At 37.2% G+C, this 26,211-nt stretch overlaps 1 protein-coding gene across 1 annotated transcript in view; it reads right to left on the bottom strand.

Moving 5' to 3' along the window:
• The window catches only part of ITGA2 (integrin subunit alpha 2), a 67,102-nt gene that overhangs the window by 15,564 nt on the left and 25,327 nt on the right, over positions 1-26,211 (bottom strand). Inside the window, exons 3-21 of the mRNA XM_038170903.2 lie at positions 25,801-25,910; positions 24,559-24,650; positions 20,660-20,774; positions 20,235-20,362; positions 18,921-19,069; positions 17,615-17,765; positions 17,019-17,184; positions 15,697-15,770; positions 14,340-14,478; positions 12,309-12,454; positions 11,462-11,605; positions 8,949-9,152; positions 7,977-8,113; positions 6,413-6,552; positions 5,079-5,230; positions 3,870-3,980; positions 3,481-3,563; positions 1,916-2,057; positions 182-274 (exon numbers count right to left, since the gene is read on the bottom strand). Coding sequence (XP_038026831.2) covers positions 182-274; positions 1,916-2,057; positions 3,481-3,563; positions 3,870-3,980; positions 5,079-5,230; positions 6,413-6,552; positions 7,977-8,113; positions 8,949-9,152; positions 11,462-11,605; positions 12,309-12,454; positions 14,340-14,478; positions 15,697-15,770; positions 17,019-17,184; positions 17,615-17,765; positions 18,921-19,069; positions 20,235-20,362; positions 20,660-20,774; positions 24,559-24,650; positions 25,801-25,910 — 2,476 coding nt within the window. The remainder of the gene's footprint in view (positions 1-181; positions 275-1,915; positions 2,058-3,480; positions 3,564-3,869; positions 3,981-5,078; positions 5,231-6,412; positions 6,553-7,976; positions 8,114-8,948; positions 9,153-11,461; positions 11,606-12,308; positions 12,455-14,339; positions 14,479-15,696; positions 15,771-17,018; positions 17,185-17,614; positions 17,766-18,920; positions 19,070-20,234; positions 20,363-20,659; positions 20,775-24,558; positions 24,651-25,800; positions 25,911-26,211) is intronic.

The raw sequence follows: 26,211 nt of genomic DNA, 5'->3' as shown, positions 1-26,211 counted from the left end.
TTTATTATTTAATCCAGTAGGCTGGTCACAAAAGTTTAGCCCTTAGTTTGCTCCTTTTAGTGCCTCTGAAACCCAAGGGAAGTTAAAAACTGCCGTATCTAAAAATGCTCACCACCAGTACATGCAGATATAAGGGAAAACTACGCTTTGGAGTATCACTCAAGGTTATTTAAATTTGTACCTGTTGTCCTGTTCGGAAAACTGGATAGCTTATTTGGCAAATGACTGTAGTTTGTGTTGTTCCTGTCTGACATGAGACTTCAGTCCCATCGCTCTGCAGAGGAAAAAGAAAAGTCATCTTAATATAAGTTTTTGATAAAAGACAGGAAATTCACAATTCGTATCTTCAACAGGACCTGTGTTAGATTAAGGGGTAGTACAACTAAGTGTTACAGGAATAATTTCTAAAGATTAGATGGGTGGGAAAGAGAGGCAAGGCTAGGGGTGAGGCAGGAGAAAGGTCGGATAAGGACTGGTCCTGTGTCCTTGCAGTGGGCTCTCATGATCTTGTGAGAATTTTGTGTGGCACTTGGAAGAAGGAATACAGCCCAGAGTACAGGCTGCCTACTGTATTGTCTTACCATGCTTTTTACAACAATACTACACAAATTTTACAGTCATATTTGTGTGACCTGAGAGACGGTTAACTACTCTCACTGTAGAATTTAGTGTGCAGAGAACTCTATCATACTTTTTGTAGGAAAGTCTACAACACATAGAAGTTTATTTATTACTTTGCAGAAAATTTTGCATGTCATCATCTCACATCAAAGGAAAGACAGACACATAGACCATAGCCAGTTATCATAACATTGAAAAGAATTAATTAAAATGCACTGTTTTTTGTTAAACACATCCCTACCAGACACTTATGGTAGACATATACCAGACACTATATTCATGACTTACACTCCAACAAGAAAAAATAAAAATAAAAATAAAAATAATAAAAAAAAAATCCTCCCCTTTGAAACAGAAACATTTTGGGAGGCAAAATCTTCACTTGCAGGCTGAAAGAATTCTAATGAAATGGACTTCCAAAGCAGAAAAAAATCATAGCTCTGGTGTGGTCTTTTGACATGAGTGGTGTGAGTAATTTTGTTGGGTAACAGGATACGGAAGTAGAGGAGCAACCTCAGCACTTCATGGAGTACTTCTGCCAGTCCACTCTTCAGGAAAATACAGCTCTTGGAGAGTGATAAATGTTCCTATTCCTCCTCTCCCTTCAGTATGGCTCTAGATTTCACCCCTCGTATTATCAGACACCTCTGCAGTAGCAGCCTGACAACAGAAAGCCACTAAAGTCTGGATTTCATCCTACATGAATTGTTTAGAAGTAACAATTCAGATTAAAGATTTACTGCACTCTCTAAAATAGTCTGTAAAATTCCTTTATTTTCCTTTTCTAAGACACAATTCATTATAAGAAGAGTTTCTGGTATAGCAATCATTTCAATCTGATTAACTGTCTAGCTGAAATACATGGCTTTGGCAGTAATACTATTTCTAGATCTAAAGCCTGTGCTTTAAAGGTGCATCCATGCTGCATGCTTGATTTATCAGATATGAATTCCCTGTGGCACAGCAACTGCATTCAACTATGTTGTTGGGAGTCAATCAGCAGATGTGGGTGCCAAGGCCTAAAGTGAGGAAAAGATGACTGAAATACTGAGATGAGGTCAAAATCAACAGGTTGCCAACTTTTATGCTGAGTTGGCAGTGTCTCTCCTTGACCTATATAAACTGATATGCTGAAGGGAATAATTCTGGTAGCCAAGAAAATAAATTGGGAGAGAGGTTTGCACACACATTCTCCTTTCCTGGGACAGACACTAATAGAAATAAAAAATGTTTTCCTGAGTAGCTGGAAAAATCAGTGGCAGTAACAGAAACAGTGAAGATGAGTACCACATACCGGTAAAGACGAAGAAGCAAAAAACAAGTTGTCTGAAAATGTAGCCTGGATTCTGGTATTATATGCATTTTCTCTTTTATTTCTCAAGTTCACATTGAATGTTAGTCTTTTGTTTTTGCTGCTGACAATGAACTGCTGTTTGCTGTTGGAAGGTAAAGATCAATGTTGTAAACAGAGGTACCAGAACAGCTGTGGATCATGAAAACATATTGTACTGTGTTGCCTCTAGTCAACAAAGAGTAACAAGCACAGCAAGACATTTCCTATGTTCTATACACATAAGACTTCTGCTTTCTAAACCCTTTGACATGAGAAACTCTGTGATGGTGTTTTTTAAAACCAAACAGAATTAATGTCATCTTAAATTTTGGGACCTTGATTCTGTACAGTCATAGTCACTTTGCTGAATTTTCAAGGTTTCCATCCTGGTGAGAAGGTGGGCAGAGAATGGGTGGCTGAGTCATATGGCAGCTCCAGGAGAAAACAGTCTTTCTGCATACTGTAAATATATGTGTGTAAATATATGGTTCTGGATTATGTGCTGCCCAAAGAGCTGATCTCTGATACCCAGTAGCACAGCCTGATGCAGGATCCCCTCTGCTCCTTGCAGGAGGGACTAAAACAGCCACAGCTGCTCCCCCAGCACTTTTCCTTTTCTGACAGCAGACAGCCAGACCTGACTCTTCTGAATCCTCACTGGCTACTCATCCCTAATCTACCAAAAATCAGGTGTGTTTACACTGACTAGAATCCTACTTCTGTATCTGTTATCATATTGCTCCTCTTTTTCCTTGACTAGTTATTTAGATAGAAATGCTAATTATTATTACTATTTTTTTCCTCCCTTCTGCTATTTCTAAGTACCATAGATAGAGGAAGAGCAACTGACATCATCTACCTGGATTCTGCAAAGCATTTGACACTGTCCCCCATGATATCCTTGTCTCTAAATTGAAGAGACATGAATTAGACAGATTGACCACTCGGTGGGTAAGGAATTGGCTGGACGGTCACACTCAAAGAGTTGCAGCCAATGGCTCAATGTCCAAGTGAAGATCAGTGACGAGTAGTGTTCCTCAGGGATCAGTACTAGGACCAGAGCTGTTTAGCACCTTTGTCAGTGACACAGACAGTGGGATTGAGTGCACCTTCAGCAAGTCTGCTGATGACACCAAGCTGTGTGGTGCAGGTGACATGCAGGAGGGAAGGGATGTCATTCAGAGGGACCTGGGCAGGCTGAAGAAGTGGGCCTGTGCAAACTTCATGCAGTTAAATGAGGCCAAGTGCAAGGTCCTGCCTCTGGGTTGGAGCAATCTCAAGCACAAATACTGGCTGGGTGGAGAATGTACTGAAAGCAGCCCTGAGGAGAAGGAGCTAAGTGATCTTTAAGGTCCCTTCCAACCCAAACTATTCTGTGATTCTGTGCTGATTCTATGATTCTAAAAGTAGGTGTTGGACTAAAAAGACACTCTAATCTAGAAATTCATCCAGAGCCTATAGAAAAACCAACCTATGAAAACTAAGAGAACACCCGACCCCACCAATTCCACTTATTCAGCTCTTACCTGTGATCTCCCCTCTGCTGGACTTTCAGAACAAGATCACAGATGCAAAGTTCATCTTCACCACAGTCTTTAATGAAAGGAATCTACAAAACAAATAATAATAATAAAAATAATCCGTAATAACAGTGCTCTACTTTAAAATTACGTAGTCACAGTAGTCTTAAACACCTTTGAGGGGAAGTACATCATTATTTTGCTGATGAGAAAGGCTCTCCAAATAGCATCAAGAGCCCATGCAATTCCAAGGTATAAAAGTACCAGTGCCTGCTTTCAGTCCAGTGACTTAACTAGAACACCAGTTTTTATTTGTATGTAGCATTTTGGCATGGGCACATGTTATGCACAGAAGTATAGCCGTGTCTTTTCCGTTAGTAAGGCTGTATACTTACACTGTATGCCACAGATGTTGGAGAATATATATCAAGGACAGGACTGGAGCCAGGATTTGTAAGGCCAATGTCAACACGCAAACTAAGGGAATTCACTGCATCAGAAGGTTCCTGTAAAACACATGTTCATTTGATAGCTGTCAGCACAGTAAATAGTGTAAAGCCGGTAATTCTGCTGTAAATTGATAACGTGTAGTAAAGTAATATTTGCTCTAAAAAGGAAGTAACAATGCAGTCTTTTCTGTGATAAAACTCCTGAACATTCCTGGAGACTCTATTCATCACACTTTTAGAGCTAAGAAACATGCTGACTTTCTGCATCTGTGGAAGCTGGTTCTCAAAAGCCACCAGCAGGTGATTTTTCTTCTCACCTGACTGCAGAAATCAAATTCATATTCCATTCTGCTTTTCCATCACAGAGAGCAGCTGGCCCTGGGCAGTACTAAAACACAATACCTTGTGTCTCTTCTTCTTGGTTCTGGGTAAATTCTCTTCTAGCCCATGGCTCCACAGTGACACTAGATGTGATTAACAACTCAAAAATATTTGCCCTCACAGTATTTGGGTATGCAATGAATAAAACAACGAAGTATCAGAAAGAGGGATGTGAAAACACTCCTATTTACTATTCAGCTCTAACCTTAGTGGTTTGCAAATACTGCAAAGCAAAGCATTAATCAGTCCTTTGGCTTTTTAACTACCTGACCTAGCACAATGCAGAGGGCTTACTGCAAGTCTCAGTGCTGCATTTGGTCTTCGGTTCTAGGAAAAGGTGGATGTTTTTTATTTTTCCCAAACACAGCTTGTGCATACTTAGGGATAGCATAGATGAAAAGCCCACCTGAAATGTTGTTAATCTGAGATAAAACATTTGCATATATTAGGGAGGATTGTTTATGGAAGAATCTACTGAAAGGGAAATTAAAATCTATTGAAACTATGGACTTTGAGCTCTGTGTTACATCAGAGCTGAAGTACATAATTAACAATGGCCTCTACTGTCCTAAACAGCTGTGCTAAATAAGTCAGTTGTTATTAGTTTCTTTGAAATCAGCTTCTTATTGTGTATTTTTCAGTAGTGGAGAGTTTGAGAAACTTAAATCATGAAGATGAAATCAGAGGAATATGAAATTCATCTTACAGACATAAAATTCATCAATATCTTCCTCTGATCATTTTTGTCATGAGGCTTCTCGCAGTTGCACTTACCTGTACACTGAAGATGTCATGAACACAATTCTCTTCATGACGTACCAGAAGATCCCTCTGCATGTACCTTTCATTATTCTCTTTGAACAATCCTCTGGAAGTCACTCTAGAGGACTGGAGATCTGCATCCAGTGTTGCGTTATACTTTATAGCTACAAAAAGAATAATAGTACTTTTTTTTTTTTTCACTCAGCCTTAATGCTTAATGATCTCACTACTATGTCCAGCATTACAGAATGACCAGGCTTTCCAAACCACTATAAATATTTTACTTTTTTCATGGCTTGTTAAACACAGAGCATTCACAAAACAATGAAGTTTTCCCTTGTGTTTTCCAAGTCAGTCAAATAAGTTTAAATCCTGAAGTAAGTTCTTATCCACAGAGAGCACATTAAATGGCAATCAATCTGGTCTCCACTGATTGATGTCTGAGGTGTCTCAGATGTCTGAGCCCACAACTCAGGCAAGGAGCCAGCCAGCAGTGCCAGGATTACAGCAGGTAAAGAAGCCTTGCACCCATATTCCTCAGTTCTGAGAAGGCTATAAAGAAAACCTGCATCTTCTCTTCAATGACATCATAATTGGTCTTCTCTTTATATGATGACTAATACACTGTGGAAGTTCACCTTTATTTTATTACTAAAAATCAGAAGTTCCTAAACACACTGTATGGAGCACTGAAGCAGTTCAACTGGTGTTATCCACAACACAAATGTTTAACTAAATAGCTTCATAAGGGGCCAGTGTTAGTCTCAGAAATATTTGGTGCTCTACTGTTCTCTGAAATCTGCATTGAACTTATGGAAATTAACTTTGTACTGAAGAAATTCTGTGCTGAATTATTTTTGTGCTTGCCAGAGAGAAGAAAAGTCTGCAGTCTGCTGTTGAAACTATTAGCTCACAGACTCTGTCCCCATAAGGCGCATTCTCCAGAAATATCCAGTTACCCTTCCTAAAGTGTCTTGTCATATCTGAGTGATACCAGCTGAAGAAAAACGATAGAATTAGTGAGCAAAGGATCCATCTATATCTATCTATATCTATATCTATATCTATATCTATATCTATATCTATATCTATATCTATATCTATCGCTTCTTAGTAATGACATTTCCTGGGTTTTGGTGGACAGCTTTTCCTTGTATTGTTAAGTCCTCATTTATCAAAGGTTATGGAGGCAGTGATGACAGTAGGTCTTAAAAACACTTTCTTAAGCACTTAAATTTTATAGTGATTTCACCTTCCTTGACATTTAATGCAATATTTCCACTACTCATTTGAATAATGGACTTCTGAAGAAATTAATATAAAACAAGCCATTGAAATACTCTTACCCACTTGATTATTTCTGTTAGCAGGTCTAAATGTAGCCTGAAAACATATTTTGACAGTTATTTCTGTGTTCTTGTTCAGCAGACTGATTTTCTCAGGTTTAAATGAGGCAATTATAGACACATTTGCAATGCTTTGTGACCTGAAAAATATTTTTAAAAGGTTATATGTGATTTTCAAGAGCACTGGGCAGCTTAGAAGCTGTTTTCTGCATGCAAATGTAATATTGATCTTTTGGGTCCTGAATGTAAATACATTTTATGGCACTGGCAAAATTATTTTTATTTGCATGTAACTGAGTTTTTTGATACAGTAGCTTTCAGTAATTAAAATAAGTAATTTATCACATCAAATTAATGGAAAATCAATGTCTTTACCCTAATGCCCTAAGTATTCCCTTAAGATAACAAAATGAAGACCATGCCCTGTTTTCCGAACAAGTAGCCCTCTTCTGCTCCTTTAGAAAAGTCATTCAGCTCCTCTAGGAAGGCAACAAAGGGTAATTCTTCATTTTAATTGTATCCTTATTTGTCAGAAAAAACAACTTTCATGAAATTAATCAAGATTTTGAAGAATAGTTTCAAAGGAACCCTACGTGTAAAAGCAAACACTTTAATCAAAAGTGAAACTCGTTAATCAGACCAAATGTTGGAGTGAAGGAAAAATGAGCATCTTCATTAATCAAATTGAAACAGATGCTGATAATCCAAGAAGCATAATTTTCTTTAATGCCCTCCTTATCAGCACCAGCAGGAGTTCTGTCATGGGTCAAGGGTCCAAACTGACCATTCATTTTATATAATCTTGTTTTATTATGAAATAAGTAGCAATACAGTGATTTTTTTCTTGTTACAACACGGAACCTCAGACTAGAAGATAGGTGACAGGCTGGAGAGCAAGCTACATTTTAACTTAGCTCCTCATGGAAATAGTGGTACTTAGGGAGCCACAAGATTTGGGTTCCGTGAAGCCTTTCTTCTTTATTTTGTAAAAGCACTCTGACTGCACTGGTAAGGTCCACTTGCCAGAAAAGATGGTTTTCTTGCCAGAAGTAGATGCCAACACTGTTTCACTGCTCTCTGTCCTCACCCTGCAGGACTACTGTTTCCTGCAGATCAGCTTGCCAGCTAGTAAAGGTCACGCAGGTTGTGTGGGAAGAGCTTTTGTCTATCTCGGTAGACTCAGCTATCAAAATTATACTGCAGCTATTGAAGTATGACCTGCTGTTTCAAATACTGCCCAGCAAGCCCCACTCCCATTTACCAGCCTTTTCCTCTGGACCACATGCCCTCACATGTCTCCCAGCCCTCCCCATCCCAACGTGCATCCCTCTCAGCAGCCCCTGCCACCTGGCTTCCACCATGCAGCCTTGCTTGTCATGTCTGTTCGACAAGTCCAATGCCGTTTTTGAGCTCTGTAATTGTAGTGACGAGGCATTAAGCATGTTAGTGCAAAACACGTGGAATAAAAGAGATTTTTGTTTTGTTTGTTTTGCTGTTTAATAAACTAAATGTTTGACTGGCATCTGAAACATTAAGTGCAGCTTTTCTAAAAGAATTTACTAACCAAAGCAGAACCGCTTTTCCATCAGCACCAACTGATACATCAGTAATGTCATCGTCATTTAAGTCTCTATGGCCATCTACTGATCTTCCAAAGAATTGGAGCTGTTTTCCAAAAGCAGGATCCGATCCTAAAATTTTCTGGGAAAGACAGTCTGGTTACTAAATTACCATGAAGAGTGTTTAAGTCTGTAGATACTAGCCCAAGCAATGGATTTTTGTAGATATTCTCTGAATACGTAATATATTGTTTAAACAAAAAATTTGTGTGAATGTTTTCTCAAATGCTTTTAAGCACTTTTTCCTCCCCTGTTGGAGCAGACAATGGACTAGATTTTTCTGTCTTGGTAGTAAATCAAGTAACTGGCTGCTTTATGCCAGCTAGTACTTACTGGAAAATTTTTCCATCTTACATTGAGCAACTCAAAGAATAGGAATCCTAACAGGACTTCTGACAAATACTTTCTGTGACCAGAAAGTCAGCATGGACAGTGACATTAAAATTATTACCATTATATTAATATATGAGATATGCAAAGATCCTTGAAATACTTTTCCACAAATACCACTTTTTAAATTATTATTATTATTATTTTACAGACCTGGAATGTATCAAATCTCCATTGTTGTACTTCAGCTTTGAATAATGGTGTGTCAAAAAAGGTATAGGAAATTAGTCAACTTCACACACAGATACCAAAATTATGAGAGACTCAGATAGAGCACCTGGCATGCCTTTTTTCTCTGCACAGTTCAGCTGAAAGCACCACAACAATATCATCCAGGATGTGTTGACGGCTGAATTGAAGGGGGGCCGAGGTGGGGAGGGTAGAGAGGGCACAAAACTTGGAATAAACATATAATAACACTATTTTAAGATGATGAAGTAGCAGCCAAGAAAAGGAGAGAAAATCCTTCAGTTTTCCTTTAACAGATATGAAGGCACTAAGTACAGCATTATACAACAGTTATTTACCTGAGAATATTTGGTACGTATACTCTTTTGAAATCCATTGTAAATATAAATTGCTCCGGAGTTTTGGTTTTCCAGTGGTGCACCTATGACAACATCATTAAAGCCATCCAAATCAATGTCTGCAAGTGCTGTGATTGCTGATCCAAAGCGAGCATTTTCTGACCCTTGTGGACCTTCCAAGAGTTCCTGCTGATCCAAAATTCCCTTTAAAAAGGGAAAAAGAAGAAAAAGCAAAAACATAACTATCATTGCACCAGATTAGACATAGACACATTATCTATGTGCATTGTTTCTTTTGTTGTTTTGTTTGTTTGTTGGTGTTTTTTTTTTTTTTTCTCTCCCAGTACATTCCCCTCGGACTGCTCAACCCTGAATTCCTTCCCCATTGTATTGCCCATTCAGTTTGCATTATGTCTCAGAGTCTTGGCAAGCATTACACAGCAAAATTAAAGCATGCTATGCAGAGCACTAACAGCAAATATAACCATATGTATGAAGCTTAAATGCTCTCACTGTCCTCATCTGACTGTTCTGAAGTTTCACAATACATTGAAAAATACAGTTTCCAGTTTTGGATTACCAGTTTTTATGCAGAGGGAATGGAAATTATGTAACTGGACATAATTCTTTGAAACAGAAATGGAATTTCCTAACTAAACTAATGCAAAAAACATGTGTCCAAATGGTAAACTCCTGACCTCTCCAGTGCCAATGAGGAAAGAAAGGTTGGAGATCTTTAGAGTTAAATAATCACATTTACTTAAATAATCACATTAAGTTAAATTCAACTCCTTGGCAAGTATGACTCTCATTTTTAACCTCAGTTATCGCACTTTGCTTAAAATTTAAAAAATACCAGCCAAGTTATTTTTTAAAAATGAGTAGAAAAGTGTAATTTATGCAACATAGACACATAGTTACACAAGCCCAGGTTCTTTCTTTCTTTATTTTATTATTTTAAATCATTCCCTCATTATACTGAACTTTTATATAATCTTAAATTCAAAATTTGTCAAAGACAAATTGTTGTCAAAGAGTTGTTATTCAATGTATTCATTTTCAAAACATGCAAAAAATTCCTTTTCTTCTGTATTTTGTGTCTACAGTCACAATAGCACAGTTCCACAGTCATGGTGACCAATGTCAGCTGCCGACAGTACTACTTCCAGCAGTTTGTCAGCTGTGTAATTGCCCTAGGATACACTTACATGTTACTCAAGGGTGATCTATCTGACTGTCTGTGAGTTACTCTGAACAGGATGGTATTTCATCTCTGTTTATTTGACTGCAATTTACCTAGAAAAAATGCAATTTTCTCTAATATGTGCCTTCAATCAGAAAAAATTCCTTTGCATATTCAGACACCCACAATTGTTTGCAAGACTGCCTATATTAACCATTCTGAAGACTCTGGCACTTTTGAATATTCTAAAAACACCTACCACAGGTCTGAATAAAAAACAGTTGGGCAGGCATCAAGTAAATAACATGGCTTTGCTGACAAAGGAGACAACATAAGTAATAGTGACCACTCAGTGTGAACATTCATGAAACAATGTATTGGCAGAAAAGCATTTACAAAATGGTTTTGGGAGTACTGTTAGGTGTTAAACCAACTTCCTAAAATCAAATGGTAAAAAATTGGTTAGCAAAAGCCTTGAGCTAAACATTCAAGAGAAATGGTCAACCTTGTGTTATATTCATCCCTGGAAGTGTTCAAGGGGCTGGATGGGGCCCTGGGCAACCTGATCCAGTGGCTGTCATTCCTGTCCATGGCATTGGGATGGAAGTAGATGGTATTTAAGGTCCCTTCCAACCCAAACCATTCTGTGATTCATGTACATGAATCATAGACATAGAAGAATGTCTAAAACCAGGGCCAGGGAGCAACCTATAGCAGCCAGCCCCCTAATCACTAATACTGCTTAGCTATTGACTTGCCTTGTGGCTCTATTTCAGGCTGGTCCTACTGGCTTACTACCAGATTACATCCACAAGTGGTCCTAGTGAAAGCTTGCAGCTGCTTCTAAAAAGCAGGACAGGCAAGACTGCACTGGGAAGGACTCATTCTGCAGTCCTCTGAACAGGCAGTCTGCATCACCTAACCCTGCCATTACATTACACCCAGACAAAGTACACACACTTTCTCATTATAAAAACACTGCTGTCAGTATTTCAAACACTTTGAGAAAGATACACAAAATAGTGACTTAAGGGCCCAAAATATGGTGACAAGGGATTTTTAGTGTAGCTGTGGCCAGACTGCTTTGCAAGAAGATAGTGCTAAGCAATGCCAGATTGAGTGAGTCTGATCCAGTTAGATTTGGGTACAGGGATCACTATTCTGAAACAGAACAGACATTATCAATAAGTACTACTGCCTTGATAAAACTCTAATTCAGGGAATGGTTAATTCAGGGAAAAATGGTAAATCCTTCAGATGAAAATGAAAGTGCCAGCACTTATTCTGGAAGGGTATGCAGGACGCCAATTTGCTACAGTAACATTCTTACCTTTGTGATGGAAAACATGTACACTCTCCCTTCCTCTTTCTTCAGGTCATTCATAAACATTGGTGCACCTACAAGCAGCACATCTGTCACAAAATCTTTGTTAACATCCACCGAACACACCACGCTGCCAAAGTAGGAACCAATCTGAAATCAGTAATAAGAAAATTGTGTTTCTATGTGGATTTTACAAGGCATAACGTTTTAGCAGCTGAACCAGAAAACTCTTATACTTGAAATAGTCCAGCACTAATAAAACCACCCCTTGGGATGAAATTCCTGTATAACATACTCTAGTGTCTGAAGAATCATATCCTTACTACGTGTCCACTGTTTCTGCCCAGTAGCTGCTGCTATGGCTTTACCACTCAACAGTATGAATGAAAACAGAGAACAAGCTAAGGAAGGTATACTTTTTATATTAAACTGCACAGGTAAAACTACCCAATCCTTTTGTTACAATACAAGCAAAGCAAAGCAAAAGGCTTTCCGTCCTTTCCCAAATAGTGAAATAGAATGAACTTCCAAATCTCTTTTGATGTCATCAACTTCACAGCTTCTCAGGAAGAGTGGAGCTCATCAAGTCTCTCCCACTTAGAAGCATCAACAGAATAATACGTTAAGAGGTTTTGTACATTATCTTTTACCACTAGTTGAATGACTTCCTGAAATGCTGTTGAAGAACTAATCTAACTAAAACAGTCTAATGGCAGAGACAAATGCAAGCAGGATTCTAAATGAATTGCAAGAAAGAGGAATTTTCAAAACAAACACATCTATTGCAATCTACTGCTGTGCTGATAAAAACAGATGCCTTCAAAAGCTGCATTCATGACCAAAATATACTTGCCTGCTCGCCTCTCTGGGACTGCACAATTGCAATATTACCATGTCTATCAACATCATAAACCACTACTCTGCCAGTGTAGTTGGATCTGGGTGCACCAGCAACAAAATAGACAGAGCTCTGAGTTGAGAGAACAGCAACAGAATAACCTGGGGGAAAAAGTCAACATTTAGTATGTGTGAGAAACCATTAACTACAATTTGTCAGCTCATAAAGGCATCAACCTGGTGCATTAGTGACAGAGAATGGTACTTCCAGACAGGAAGCTAAGCTGTCACATAAGCATCAAACTTGCAGTAGTCTTCTAGAGAGAGCAATGACACACAGATCAAGTTTAAGCATGTTTGCAGAATAGAGTGGAAAACAGCCTGGACTATTCAGTAAAACACAGACCACAAGAATATCATGCTTATGGAGGACATAGGGTGTAAAGAGTATCCTGGGAATGAGGAAATAAAGAGAAACATGAGAACAACTTTTGAGCCAGCCTTCAACCACAGCTTCAAACACCTAGCTTCTGCAGAATTCTCAATGCATTTTCTCACACCTCACAAAACCACAGCCCTGTGCTTTGGCTAAACACAGACCACAGTAACAGCTTGTCGGCTTAGGTTGATTGAACTTCTTTCAACATTTTAATCCTTGTTCCCATTATTCTAACATTATTAGCTTTCAGGAAACATCTTTTAATACCTGCTAATACATTACACATGTATTAGCACTGTAAAGCTAGTATTACTACATATTTTACATATCTGTGATTTAATTACACCAGGTTTATTTCAAGACAAGAAAACAAAATCATCCTTTCTAAAGTCTTTACTTAAACTGGGTAGCAAAATCCCTGTGATTGCGCAGAACATGCAGGTCTTTAGCAAGCTGGAGTACAAAGCAAGAAGTGCAGTCCAAAAGGATCAAGTCTTGATCTTTACACATATTGGTGTAATTTGGATTTGTGTGTGGTCATTTTGTTTTTCCAGGGAAAGAACATCAATGGAGACTAAAATTTCAAAACAAGACGTTATTCCATAGATTAAGGCCACATTATTAATTAATACAGCATATAGGCATTGGAAGTGAGAGTGTGCAGTGCAGAATGGGGTCCAAATTAGCAAGCTGTGCTGTGCTAGCAACCCTTTGGCTTGAGCTGTCCACTGCCATGGAGAGCTCTTACTGGGGAACAGAAGGAGGATAAGATAAATGAGGGAACAGAAACAGTGCAGTAAGAAAAGGCAGAGACATTGTTGGCTCAAAAAAAATTATAAGGACAATACTCTAGAAACTGCCTAGTGGGGAAGTGTTCAACAGAAGCAACCTGACCTTTTAAGAATTACTCTAGAAAAGGGAGAAACAGCAAATCTGAAGAAATCAGATACGCAAAAGAGCTACTGCTCTTTAAGGTAGGTTTAGTGATTCATTGTGTTGGATACACATAATGCTAACTCATAGGAAAAAGAGTACATATCAATGTTAAAAATAGCATCTCTTTCAGTAACTTCATCATATTTGATAGATGCAATTGTATTGCTCAGGAATAAATTGCCAGAGCAGGCATATTGTAGGTTTGCAGAAAACATTTCAATGAACTGAGACGACAAACTTCCTGACTTTACTTGGTCATAAAACTATGTGTCAGAAAATAGATGGGGATTATAAATAAGGCCTCTGTTAAAGTGCAGCAATGTGCCGAAAACTATAAACAGTACTGGAAAAGGCCAAGAAAAGAGTGAGCAGAGATGAAACTACAGTGAGTGAATCAATGTCTCATCCACGTGCAACTCAGGAATTACAAACAAATACGAAACTAGAAACTTATTTTTTTTTCAGCTTAACACATTGATGTGAATAGAATTTTAAAAACACAACAAAGTGTGTTTCACTCAATATTCTCTTGTCTAGTAAATGAAATGTTTTTGGATGCAAAAGTCTCTTCATCTCAAATCAGTTAACAGGAACTAAAGGAGAATTTTCCAAGTTCTTTAATATCTTAATAAAGGTTTGATACATTTCCAGCTCTGCATTTCAGCGTCTTACCTAGATATGAACTATGATTTCTGTCCTGCAGTATTTTCTCAAACACATTGCTTGGAAACATGGTGACTCTGTCTGAAGACTCCTGAACCACTGTTCCACTCCAGTCATAAGCCCCAACAGCACCCAGCAGCAGAACATCCTTTCAAAAATAAAAATCAACATTTTAGAACTCCCTATTTCAGCAGAAGTGTGAGCAAAGTTGAAGTTACTGTATGTAATAACATAAAAAATCACTGTATTTAAGGTAGTGATGTACAGTCTAATGACTGCAAGTAGTTGGTGGGAGTTGCTTACTGTTTTTACTTACATGCTGGACTTTACTACCTCATTAAGAGGGATTACCACTCTTCTATTGCAAGAGGATAACTGTCAGCTTTATCTTCCATGGCACTAAAACTCAAAAGTAAGAATGGGCTTATTTAAAGCCTGATAATTTCCTAAGCCTGTCTCTCCCCGTGTTGGGCTTTAAATCTATGCTTTTATGCATTCATGATCCCCCTAAGACTGTCAAACAAAACGGTAAGAAAAAGCTAAAATCCACTTTTTGCCATTACAAGTGTAAATAGTGGCATACAAAAGCTATTGGAAAAAGTCAGAAATTTCATCCTGTAGGTGTATTGTAAGGAGACATCCTGGAGATCATAGTTAAATCTAAAATCTAGATTAATATGCTTATAGATAAATACTTAAATATGTACACAGAAAACAAATGTCATCTAGATTATTCACATTATTAAAATTCATTGTTGAACCAAAATAAGAATGTAGAAAATTGCAACAAAAGTAGTATGCATAATTTTCCTGAAGAAACACTTGGAAGCACTTGACTATTTATTTATTTTTATTTTTTTTTGGTGGTGCTGGTGGTGTTATTTCCTAGCATTAGATTCTTAGTAAGTTAAAATACTAATTTGTGCAAATATGTGGGACTTTAAAAAACATGTTTTATTATCTTTAAGGGCTAAAATAAAGAGAAAAACTTCCTATATTTTCAGTTGAAAAATGAGCCACACTTGGATTTTACAGTGAGATCTGGTCAAGATAATCTTAAAATCGATTATCATGAAATATACGCCTGATTTATTATCCTTTCTGATTTCTAAGGGAAATATAATTTAAGCAAATATCATTAACTTTATAAATATTAAATCAATTATTTACAGACTTGATTTATATAAATCTTGTCCAGAAATATACCAGCATTACATTATTATTTCAATTCTTCCAAGTTATTCAACTGCAAAATGTTAATTTGGAAAGAACAAATCTTTCACGCTAGGTGAACTCAAAACTTTCTAAAAACACTGGATTTCATGTCTATGCAATTATATCTAATTATATAAATAAATGATTGTACCTTTTTTCCTGAGTAATATGCACTGAAGCCCACCTGTGACATTTCCATTTGGAATGTATCACCTTGATCTGTACCTGGTAAAATAAAAATTCGCGTATGGTTAACCCTACAGAAACACACAGGAGATCCAATTCCACTGCCCATGAGTGTAGCTATACAAGGACTCCATAAATTTGACATTTTCACTAAATTCTGCTAAAAACATTTCCATCATTTACGAACAGTGGAAATCTGAGAGTCAAATATTTTGAGGATTTAATGTTAAGTTGTTAACATAGCTGCATGAAGCCACATTACAAGCACACTCCGAGAGAGGCAGATGATAAAGATGGTTTGGATCCATCTGCACAGTGCTGTCAACATGGCTAACCTGTTTTTATGTTCTCTAGGAACCACTAATAGTACAGAGAAATCAACAGTTTTAGGAACTCTATATTCACGACTTCCAAATGAATGTTTATCATCTCTTGCAATTGTCTTGAAACTACAGTGACATGATAGAGTATTTCCTAAGGTAGATGGATGGTACTTGAGGAACAGGAAATCAACAAGAGTACTCAGCAAAACCCAAGAAGGAGAAGCTCAACTGACCCACTTGATTAGCAGCATGGCCCTGGTAAGGAACAGAAGAAGGTGAGCGAGGGAAGATTTTATCCTGAATACAGTAAGGCTGCAGCCATAAAATGCTCCCTAGGCTGAGGTCAAGTTATAAATATCACAAGCAAGGTCTAAATTTGATTTGAAAAAATGGCTTTCAGGGGGATGAAGTGCCTCTGAGCCACCTCTACAGCACTTTCAACTAAACTGTACAAGGACATGGATGATCCTAGGAACAGTGCATGGCAGACACCATGCAGATTGATTACAAAACTGAGAAGGTACAGCAATGTAGTAACCCAAAATTTTGATTCACTTTTTATCTTTACACTTGCTTAGTGTTAGAGAAATACAGTTGACTTAAAAACAAAAAGATACCTTAATTTGTCCATTGGCAATAGCTGCAAAAACATTTGAATGTGTATGGATAAACCCTAAGTTGTTTCCTGAAACCCAGGACTAGACTGAAATTCAGCAACTGGCAAACTGTTCCAATTGATCTGCAGAAACTTGAATTTCAGGCTCATTAGAGATTTGGTAGTTAGGGAAAAGCTTGTGCAAAACAGAGCCCTCCTGGGAAGCAGCATGCAGCCTGCAGCTCCAGCTGCCTCTCATTTGCGCAGTATTACACCAAGGTAAAGCCAAATAAAATCCTCACTTCTCTGCTGGGAGAATCTGATCTAAATTTTTGTTTCTTTTTTTTTCAGAGACATTGATTGTTTTACCTTCTATGCTAAAAATGCGTTCTCCAAGTGTTCCTGCTTCTTCCAGTAGCGCAGCCTCAGATGATACATTAAAGAAATACTTTTCTGTTGGATGGCTAGCAATTCCTTTGATTTCTTTAATTAAGTTTTTAGTATCAAGTTCATGTCTGATTAAGTATCCCAAAACCTTGTGGGGAATAGAATGGACAAAATAAGAAAAGCAAAGGAAACCACAGTGTTCCTCCATTTCCTTCTATATTATTTAAGTATTCCATATAACAACAAAAATAAAATTAATTTCATTCATATTAATGAATTGCTAATCGGACTATATTCCAATCCAATGTACCATTCAAACAGGAAAAAAGTTGTAAACCAAAGCAAAGGAGAAAACAACTGAAGTTTCTCAGATAATATCAGCTTTTTTTTTTCTGCCAATTAAAGAGGACTTACATTTCACTAGTTCATAGAGACGAATTTCACCTAGTTGCAGTCTCAGCACTGTAATAATGTGTGCATTATATACAGTTTATACATAGAATATGCACCTTCATATATATACAATGAAATGATCTTTCTAAAACTGCCTTAGGATACATAATTATAGGATTACTTACAGCAATGCCAAATCTGGTTATATTGTCTTCATTACATTTACCTATCACAGTTTTCAAATTGGAGCCATCATGTGATTCACCATCTGTCACAACAACCATTACTTTGGTAGCTGTAGGGCGTCCTCCTGATTCAGGTGAGAAGGCATACTGTCTGTTATAAAATATTGGATTTAGCAGATGTAATTTATAACGTATGGAATTCTGTATACATCTTTTAATTAATACATCTATGGCTAACTTAGAACAATGTGCATCTGTAATGCAATTAGAGTTTTAATTATGTTCCTGACAGCTTTTACATCGAATCATAGAATCATAGAATATCACAAGTTGGAAGGGACCCATAAGGATCATCAAGTCCAACTCCTGGCACTGTACAGGTCTCTCAAAGAACCATCCAAAATGTAATCTAGCAAGTAGAAAACAAACAAAACAAGTACAACTAGATGTTATTTATGATAGAAATGTATGCTCTACGTTTTGTGCACACACAAAATACAAACTTTTTATTTAGAAAAGGTGATTTTATTTTTGTCAGAACTATCAGTGTTTTGTAACGTCAGAGTACTCAGAAACTGGCTACACTAATTTCAAACAAAAGGTATGGAATATTAAGAATAGGTTCCTCAATACTGCTACAGATTTGGACTCCACCAAATTGATACTTCCCCTAAATAAAATTTCCAAGGCCATTTCATTCCACAGCTGCTTAGGCCTAGAGTCCTGTTCTCATTCCAACTGCAAAGCAGTACCTTCCAACCGAGGCCCTGATTTGTATATGCATTCAAAGTCATGGCATATAATTTTAAGTTTTTCCTGTTTTTCATGCTGCTAGTACAATAGTGACAAACTGACAGCAGACAAGGAATTATTTTTGCTTGCAGCTAACCTGACCTTCAAACACAAATGTTACCAAATCCACTAAATCTCTGGATAATTTTTACTACTCTCAATGATTTTGTACCTCTCCTAAAGCTTTGTCCATGATGTTTGATGCACTCTCATAGTTAGGTATCTGAGACAGACCAAACAAGTCTGTTGGGTAGCAGAAATATGTCAGTGTAGAGCTTAACCCAAAGGTTAAGGACTTGCATTTCAGCAAGTTGATTATACATATCCCTGTCCTTTTCTACTCAGTGCACTGTACACAAAGCTGATGTACATTTATTTACGTGTACCTATTTACAAATGTATCTCCTCAGAGGCTCCAAGCACTTGCACTCCCATGGGGGAGTGAAATTCATGATGTGCTCTTTACCTTGAGACATAAGTTATGATAGCACCAGTAATCATCAGTGTGTTTTACCTTGCATTGTCAATGGCTTTGAAAGTATTAGTCAGATCTCCTCCCTTCTGGGATGTTCTCTCCATTGCTTTAACAACCTCATCCTTTGTTTGATATGTATTCAAGTTGAACACCACCCGGGGATCATTAGCATACTGAATTAAACCCACCTACAAAATGAAGAAATAATGTTAGATTATCATGCATTACAATCACTTTAATGGAACAGTGATGCTTAATTATTTGTCAGGCTGGAGTAAAGGATCTGCAGATACGTACCATTTTTCTTTCAAAACATTAAACCCATTAATATTTACACATTCGGAAAGCTAAAAGAAAATTGAATACTTTTGCATCGTACATCATTTACTATAAACTACAATATGTTAATACAAAGAATCTGAAATAATAGGCATTAAATGTTTGCTTGGTTACTTCTGAAAGAGCTTATGAACAGCAGTAATACAGTGAGCTGTGGGATAAATAAGAAATTAGCAAAAATTCTACAAGCTGATAGCACCTCATTCTGATCTCTTCTAAGAAAGTCCTAAAGGTTAGTTTAAGACAGTACTGCTAACCCTATTTATTTTTAAAACAGATGAATGCTATAGAAATATGCTAAAACGTACATGTAGCATGATGAAAAAAAAAAAAAAAAGAGGGAAGATGCTAAAGGTAAGGTTCAGAAAGGACTCGTGACACTGAGCAGGAAGGCTAGCTTTTAAGCACCTCACTTCCAAAGTCGCCCAATGAAGAAGGCAGCCTTTGGGAGAGAGATTTCCAGTGCCTCAGTCTTTGTTTCCAGAACTGTTTATGGAAAATGGACAACTGCAAAGACAGAAAATGTTTAAAAGCAGGAAACAAAAATTTCCTTACCATCATCAAATTAAAAGGTAAAAAGAACTCGAAGATCAGACAGTAACCAAGCAGGAAAAACTATATTTTAAAGATACAGAAGTTGGACAGTAAAATTGGTATGAAAATCCCATAAAAGAAACTGTTCTACTTTTAACACATTCCCACAGACTGCATTTTAATTATTCTGACATCTAATATATGAAAGACATCTGACACTTTAGAGTCAGATATGAGGTATAACCTAGACTCCTATTGTAGTTGGTCTACATTTTAAATCAAATTACTAGTCCCTTTTGGAATAGATTAGCTGTGAGATTGAAAAAAACTCCCAATACTGAAACATAAAGGACAACTGCATAATCTATGGCCTTGGGGGAGTTACTGTAATTATGCTAAATTGAATTTAGCTTCCTTTGAAATTGTCAGACTTTGCTAATAAAATCCATTGTTCCCTCCCCAAAGCTGTCTTTGACTTACCTGGGTTTTGTTAAGGCCTATATCTAAGCCTTGTACAAATTTCTTCAAAAATGCCCGCACAGCATCCCAGGGATAAATACTGTTTGACTCATCACAAACCACCACAATATCTATGACAGAAGAACACTCTAAAAAATAAAAATAAATAATAAATAATAAATAAATATAAATAAATAAAAAGTGGACATTAAATGCACTTATTGAGACTTTCACTCTCAATATATTTACAAGTGTTTGGCTAAATCCAGAGGAGCATATTTACATCTCACACAGACCACACAGGGGCTTTGCTTTGCTTTTTCATGTATACATTTTTTTAAAAATCCCAAATTAAATGGTCCTCAACACAACGTATCTTGATTTTGATATATATATATATATTTTTTTTTTTTTTAATTGAATTTGTCTTGCATATATTGCCTTACTTTGAACAGCAGGAGAAAAGCTTCTTAGGATCTGGAAACTTGGACTGATTTCAGAACACACTCCTGTAGCATAGTATTGCCTTCCACACTGCTGTGCCCACAAGGGACCACAAGTCTTTAAAAATAACAACAAAAAGAAACTATAAGAACAATACATATTTGTCTGACTATATTCATTTACATAAACACAATAAGTGGGACAACAGGAATATAGGATACCACGAACCCTGTTGGGATATCAGGCCAAGTCCCTTGCTATCACCATGGCAGCATCAGATAACCCTTTATACTTTTTCATAAAAAGGATTCTATTTGTGGTCATCCTAATGCCTCCTTCTGCAAACATCTTCCTACAGACTATGCACAGCTATAACTTCTAGGAGTATGACTCAGTGTGCAAGGAATCTGTGCTGCTTTAATCTACCTGCTTTACAAACTGTTGGTTTAAAACTAGGTTTGGTATTTCCACATTGTGGAGAAGTACTTCCACTAAACCAGGAGGTGGCACCATATCCACGAGCATCTGCATAGCTCCAAACATGCAGAGATGTGCTTTTATTGCAGTGTATTCTAGTACCATGAACCGTGTGACAGCACAGAAGAGCCTTGTGATCAGTGCACACATTAATTTGGAAAGACTTGTTCTCAAGGGAAATGCACTTTGCCAAAATATTTGCATGTTAAACTTCTTTGTCAACTCCAGTGAGGATGTATAATATACACAATCCTACTTAGCTGCTGACCATAGCTAAAAAGATACATTTAACCCTTGTTTTCTAAGAAAATAATCTTTGTTCTTTGAGAAAAATGGTCTCTGTATTAAGGAAAGTCTTCAGCTGGTTGTGTAAAAGCAAGAACTCTAATATTGGAAGGATTTTTACAGAAGTACCTAGATAAAAAGTCAAATATCAAGACAGTATTTTGTCAGCAGGATATTTGAGGGAATTTTAAAATTATTATGATTTTAAAGAAAATTATGTAAGAAACTCCAGGAGAAAACACTTAACTTGTGTTCAATACTTCCAAAAGAAATACTAGCTTCAACACAAATACTTTCTGGCTGACCTATCAAGTCAATCAAAGTCAGAAGAGTCAGTAAAACAGAAAATGCACCATGTCTATTTAGGAAGAGAAGAGAGAGTGATAGCCTCATGTCAAGAATACTGGAAAAAAATAAAAAATAAATTAAAGGCAGAAGTAAATGGAAAATTACCTAAACGACACAGGTTTACCAGCAGTAGTTGGCATCAAACTGTCCTAATACAATTGATAAGATGGCAATTTTTTCTAGACAAAAAAAAAGGACATATATCTATGGGGAAACATTCCAGTGATCTAGCATAATTATGGTCAGAAATACATGTTTACAGTCAAAGATTTAAGTCACACCATTAATACAGGTGCCAGTTCTGATATTAAGAATTGATTGATGAACATGAGAAGTGGAATATTTGAAAGAGGTATAGACTTGCCCTTAAAGTCCGATCTTATGAAATATGGACATAAACCAGGAGCTCATTGGATAGAAGAGACCAAGGAGCAGAAGAATCAGGCACTAGCTGATTACAGAGTGACCAGCATTCAAAGCAAATATGGCCTGAAGGTACGCAACAAGAAGTACTTGTAGTTGAGACAGAGAAGTACTAAATACACTTACAAAACAGTATCCAGGAAAGATTCATATGGAATACAGCATAAATCTGGTCAGTCGTATTTGAGACAGGTATGTTTTAAAAAGCTCATTTTAGCCAAAAACAAAACAAAACAAAAAAAACCCACATCATTGTCCAGCAAAGAGAAGGATATAAGAGAATGTTGTGTTAAATACACGTTAGGCTAGGTGTACACCAGCCAAGCAGCCCTGGGTAACTCCTCAGAAGGAGCGCATACTGACACCACAGGCTGCTATATGAGAGACAAGCAGCCCCAGAGGGAAGGAGCACAGGAAGCTGGGATGGGGAAGCCCAGAGCTTCCCATGCCTCATCACAGAGCCTAGCTGCCACAGACAGCATCTCAGTCACTGGCACCAACTTGCAATTAAAAGCAAAGACAGTCTCTGCTTGCTGTCCAATTCCAGTCACATCTAAGTCACAGGGTTTTTGAAATTCATGGAGTCACGGATAAGCAACTGCCTCCAATACTCATTTCTCCTTCTGTCAAAAAGAACTCCCTTCACCAAAATGGCAAACCGTTCACATCTTAGACTTCAACTTTTGTCGTTGATGTTGTTTGTTTTGTTACTTACTTCATGCAATTTAGACATTAGTCATTCAATACAATATGGATCAGGAAATTATTCCTAAGTGAAAGATGTTCAAGTATTATTTGAAAATGCAAATTTTTCTGCTTGAGATGTTTTAAACTGCTTCAATCACTGATACTGATTAAAGTGGTTATGTGTGGGATGGTGTTAATAGTAATTAAAGGTATTATTCAAGATCCAGAATAACATTTTTAATAAATATCTTCTCAGGCCAGAAATAAAGAGAACTGTTGCTGTATTTTCAATTTAGGATTAACCTTACTAACGCTAAGAAAACTGCTGGAATAAGGTCTATTTTTAAGTACTTCAGCGAAGCTGGTTATGTGGTAGTGAAGATAAACTATTTAAAAATTTTACGACTACTATGAACATGAAACAGAAAGACACCAAGATTAAAGTATGTTTCAAAGCTCTTTTTTTCAGTATTTTATTGTTTTACTTAATTACTGCATACACTTGCAGTGTGTACATCTGTCCTGGTTGCAGTTAGGGCAGAGGTAATATTCTTCCTAGTAGCTGGTAGGGTGCTATGCTTTGGATTAGGATGAGAAGAGTGCTGATAACATGCTGATGTTTAAATTGTTGAAGAGCAGTGCTTACACCAAGCCAGTGAGGTTTCAGCATCTCACTCTGTCCTGCCGACGGGCAGGCTGGGGGTGCAGCAAGAGCTGGGAGGGGACAGACCCAGGACAGCTGACCCAAACTAACCAAAGGGATATTCTGTACCATATGGGGTCATGCTAAACATGGTGGCTGTTAGGGTGGCTGGCCAGGGTGGGAGGGCCGGACCGTTCAGGGTTAGGCTGGGTATCGGTGGTGAGCAATTGCATTGTGCATCACTTGTTTCGTACACATTATTATTCTTAGTATTATTATCATCATCATTGTTATTATTATTATTATTTTTCTGTCTTAATAAACTGTCTCTGTCTCAACTCACAGGCTTCACTTTCCCGTTTCTCTTCCCCATCCCAGAGAGGGAGGATGAGGGTGAGCTGCTGGCCAGGTTAAACCACAACAACATCATAACCATCTACACTCCAGGCTTATGGTTAAAAGCGTAAGATAGCATATTAAATTGGCTTTAACTTCCTTTCAGTTATTAAATCTGTTTTATAGGCTCCAAGGAGTTGCTTGCAGGATATACACCCAGAAAATGCATCCTTCTCCAGCTCACTAACCAAATAAATCATATTGCTAAAGCAAAGGGCAGATCCATGGGAATGGAAATCCTGACATCTCAGGAGAACTGTCACTGTGCAAGGGCAAGGGGCTTGGAGGAGAGATCTCATACTATCTTCTGAAAGCATAACCAGAGACAGAAAAGACTTCCTTACAGATGTTGAGGGTGGAAATATTCCTGCCTATGTTGTCCGACCTAAATTACAGAATCATTAATTATATGTTTGGTGGCTTTCTTCCACAGGGTATTTGGATAAATGCAGAAGGAGACAATTTATAAGTTTCCTGATTTCAGATCTTAGAGAGTGATAGTGGGTGGAATGGAGTATTTTAAAATATATATATTAAGCTATGCACATTTAGTTTGGACTTGACTAAAAAGCGTAGAAAATTCTAGTTTATTCATTGTCCTCATGAATTTATGTATCTTTTGAATATGTTCTCAATACACACCAAAAATCCTCCTGTTTTTGAGTTCTGGATCAGAGTCAAGCCAAGGTTCATGTCTTCCTTTATCTCAGTCACATTTGGAATATTTATTAAAGCTGAAATAAAAACAGGAAATATAATAGCAAAAATAATAGATTCAGAAGCAATTTAGTAAATTAGAATTCCTTTTCTAAATCTTGATTTCTCAGAATCTAAGATGACTCTTCCAAATACCTGTATAAAATGTTGAGACAAAAGAAATGAAATCCAATCTCCATCAAAAATTTGCTAACCATTTATTGTGGACACTAATTAAGCAGGGCCATTTAGAGTACCTGCCCTTACGAGATATGAAGGAAAAAGAGAAGAGGAAACTTCCTTCCCATTCAGTTATGTTTGGCTCGCTCAGTAGCTGTAGGTGAGCAACTGCTGTTACTTCTCAGGACACCAGGCTTCTCTGATCCAGTATCACACTTCAGACAAAGATATGAAAGGAACAGTGGAGGACAGAAATGCTCTGCACCACAAATAAACATGAAGTACACATCTAAACATACTGTTATACTGTATTTTCACTGTATCCAGAAGGGAATCCCATTTTATACTTAGTCTGTAAACACACAGAAGCGGAAAAGGCTTCATATATGTATTGACAAAGTACAATTTAAAATGGTAATTTAACAAGGATCAAGTTTTAAGTAAGTATCTTACAATTGTTACTAGTACTAACATTAATAATAGGGCTGCTACAAATGACTAAGAATATAGGAGAGTTTATAAAGGCAAAACAAAAAGAGTTCCATAAAAGATATAGTGCATAATAATAATAAAAACAATAACAATAATAGTACAGTTGTACAATAAGCTGATGTCAGAAATCAAATTGACCTTTTGAATATGTGCCTTAAATGACAGAAAGGCAAAAAAAATCATGTAAATATCCATATCATAGGGGCAGCTGTAAAAATATATTTAAGTGCTTACCCATAGTTAATTTTAGAACTCAAATACAGCTAAGTAAAAAAAAGGACAACGGAGAAATAAGATCTTTTTTTATTCTTCAGGGATTCTAAGATCAAGGAATGCTGACCTTTTCAGTGAAAATGAAATTCCTTTGAAGCAGCATTCATGCATACCTTGCTGACACCTATTTTTGCTATTGGTCTTGCTAGTTTCCCATTGTTATTTTATGAGATAGATTGGCCTACTATAATAATGAGGAAGATCTGAACAATCTCCGGGGATACATTATTTATTATGACTTACCTTCTAAATTCAATTTGTTACACGTGGTTTTGGGGGTACCAACAGGACATGCATAGATATCTCCAGTTCTGTTAGATGGATAGCCACTCCAGGGTGAACCAACCAATAACCTAAAATAACAGGAGTGTCATTAGGTCTTTAGCGGTATGGGAAAAGCCCAACAGCATTAATGCAAAGCAAACTGAAGGCAGCAGATAAAGAGGCTTTTACCAGATATAGAATGTAAGGCTTTCAAGAGTTTTCTTCAGAGCTGTTCAGAAGCTGAGCTTTACATACATGTTAATACTGTGTTCACAACAGGCAGCTTTGCTAGAGAAGCCTCTGGGGAGTAGACCTCAAACATGTATACTGTTATTACTGTGAGATTGTGTCATGGTGTCAGAAGAAACACAGCACAAATATTTATATTGA

Source organism: Anas platyrhynchos, chromosome Z (genome assembly GCF_047663525.1).
Source record: "Anas platyrhynchos isolate ZD024472 breed Pekin duck chromosome Z, IASCAAS_PekinDuck_T2T, whole genome shotgun sequence".
Taxonomy (NCBI): Eukaryota; Metazoa; Chordata; class Aves; order Anseriformes; family Anatidae; genus Anas; species Anas platyrhynchos.
Note: the sequence above shows the minus strand (reverse complement) of the source record. Positions and strands in the feature narration are given on the sequence as shown.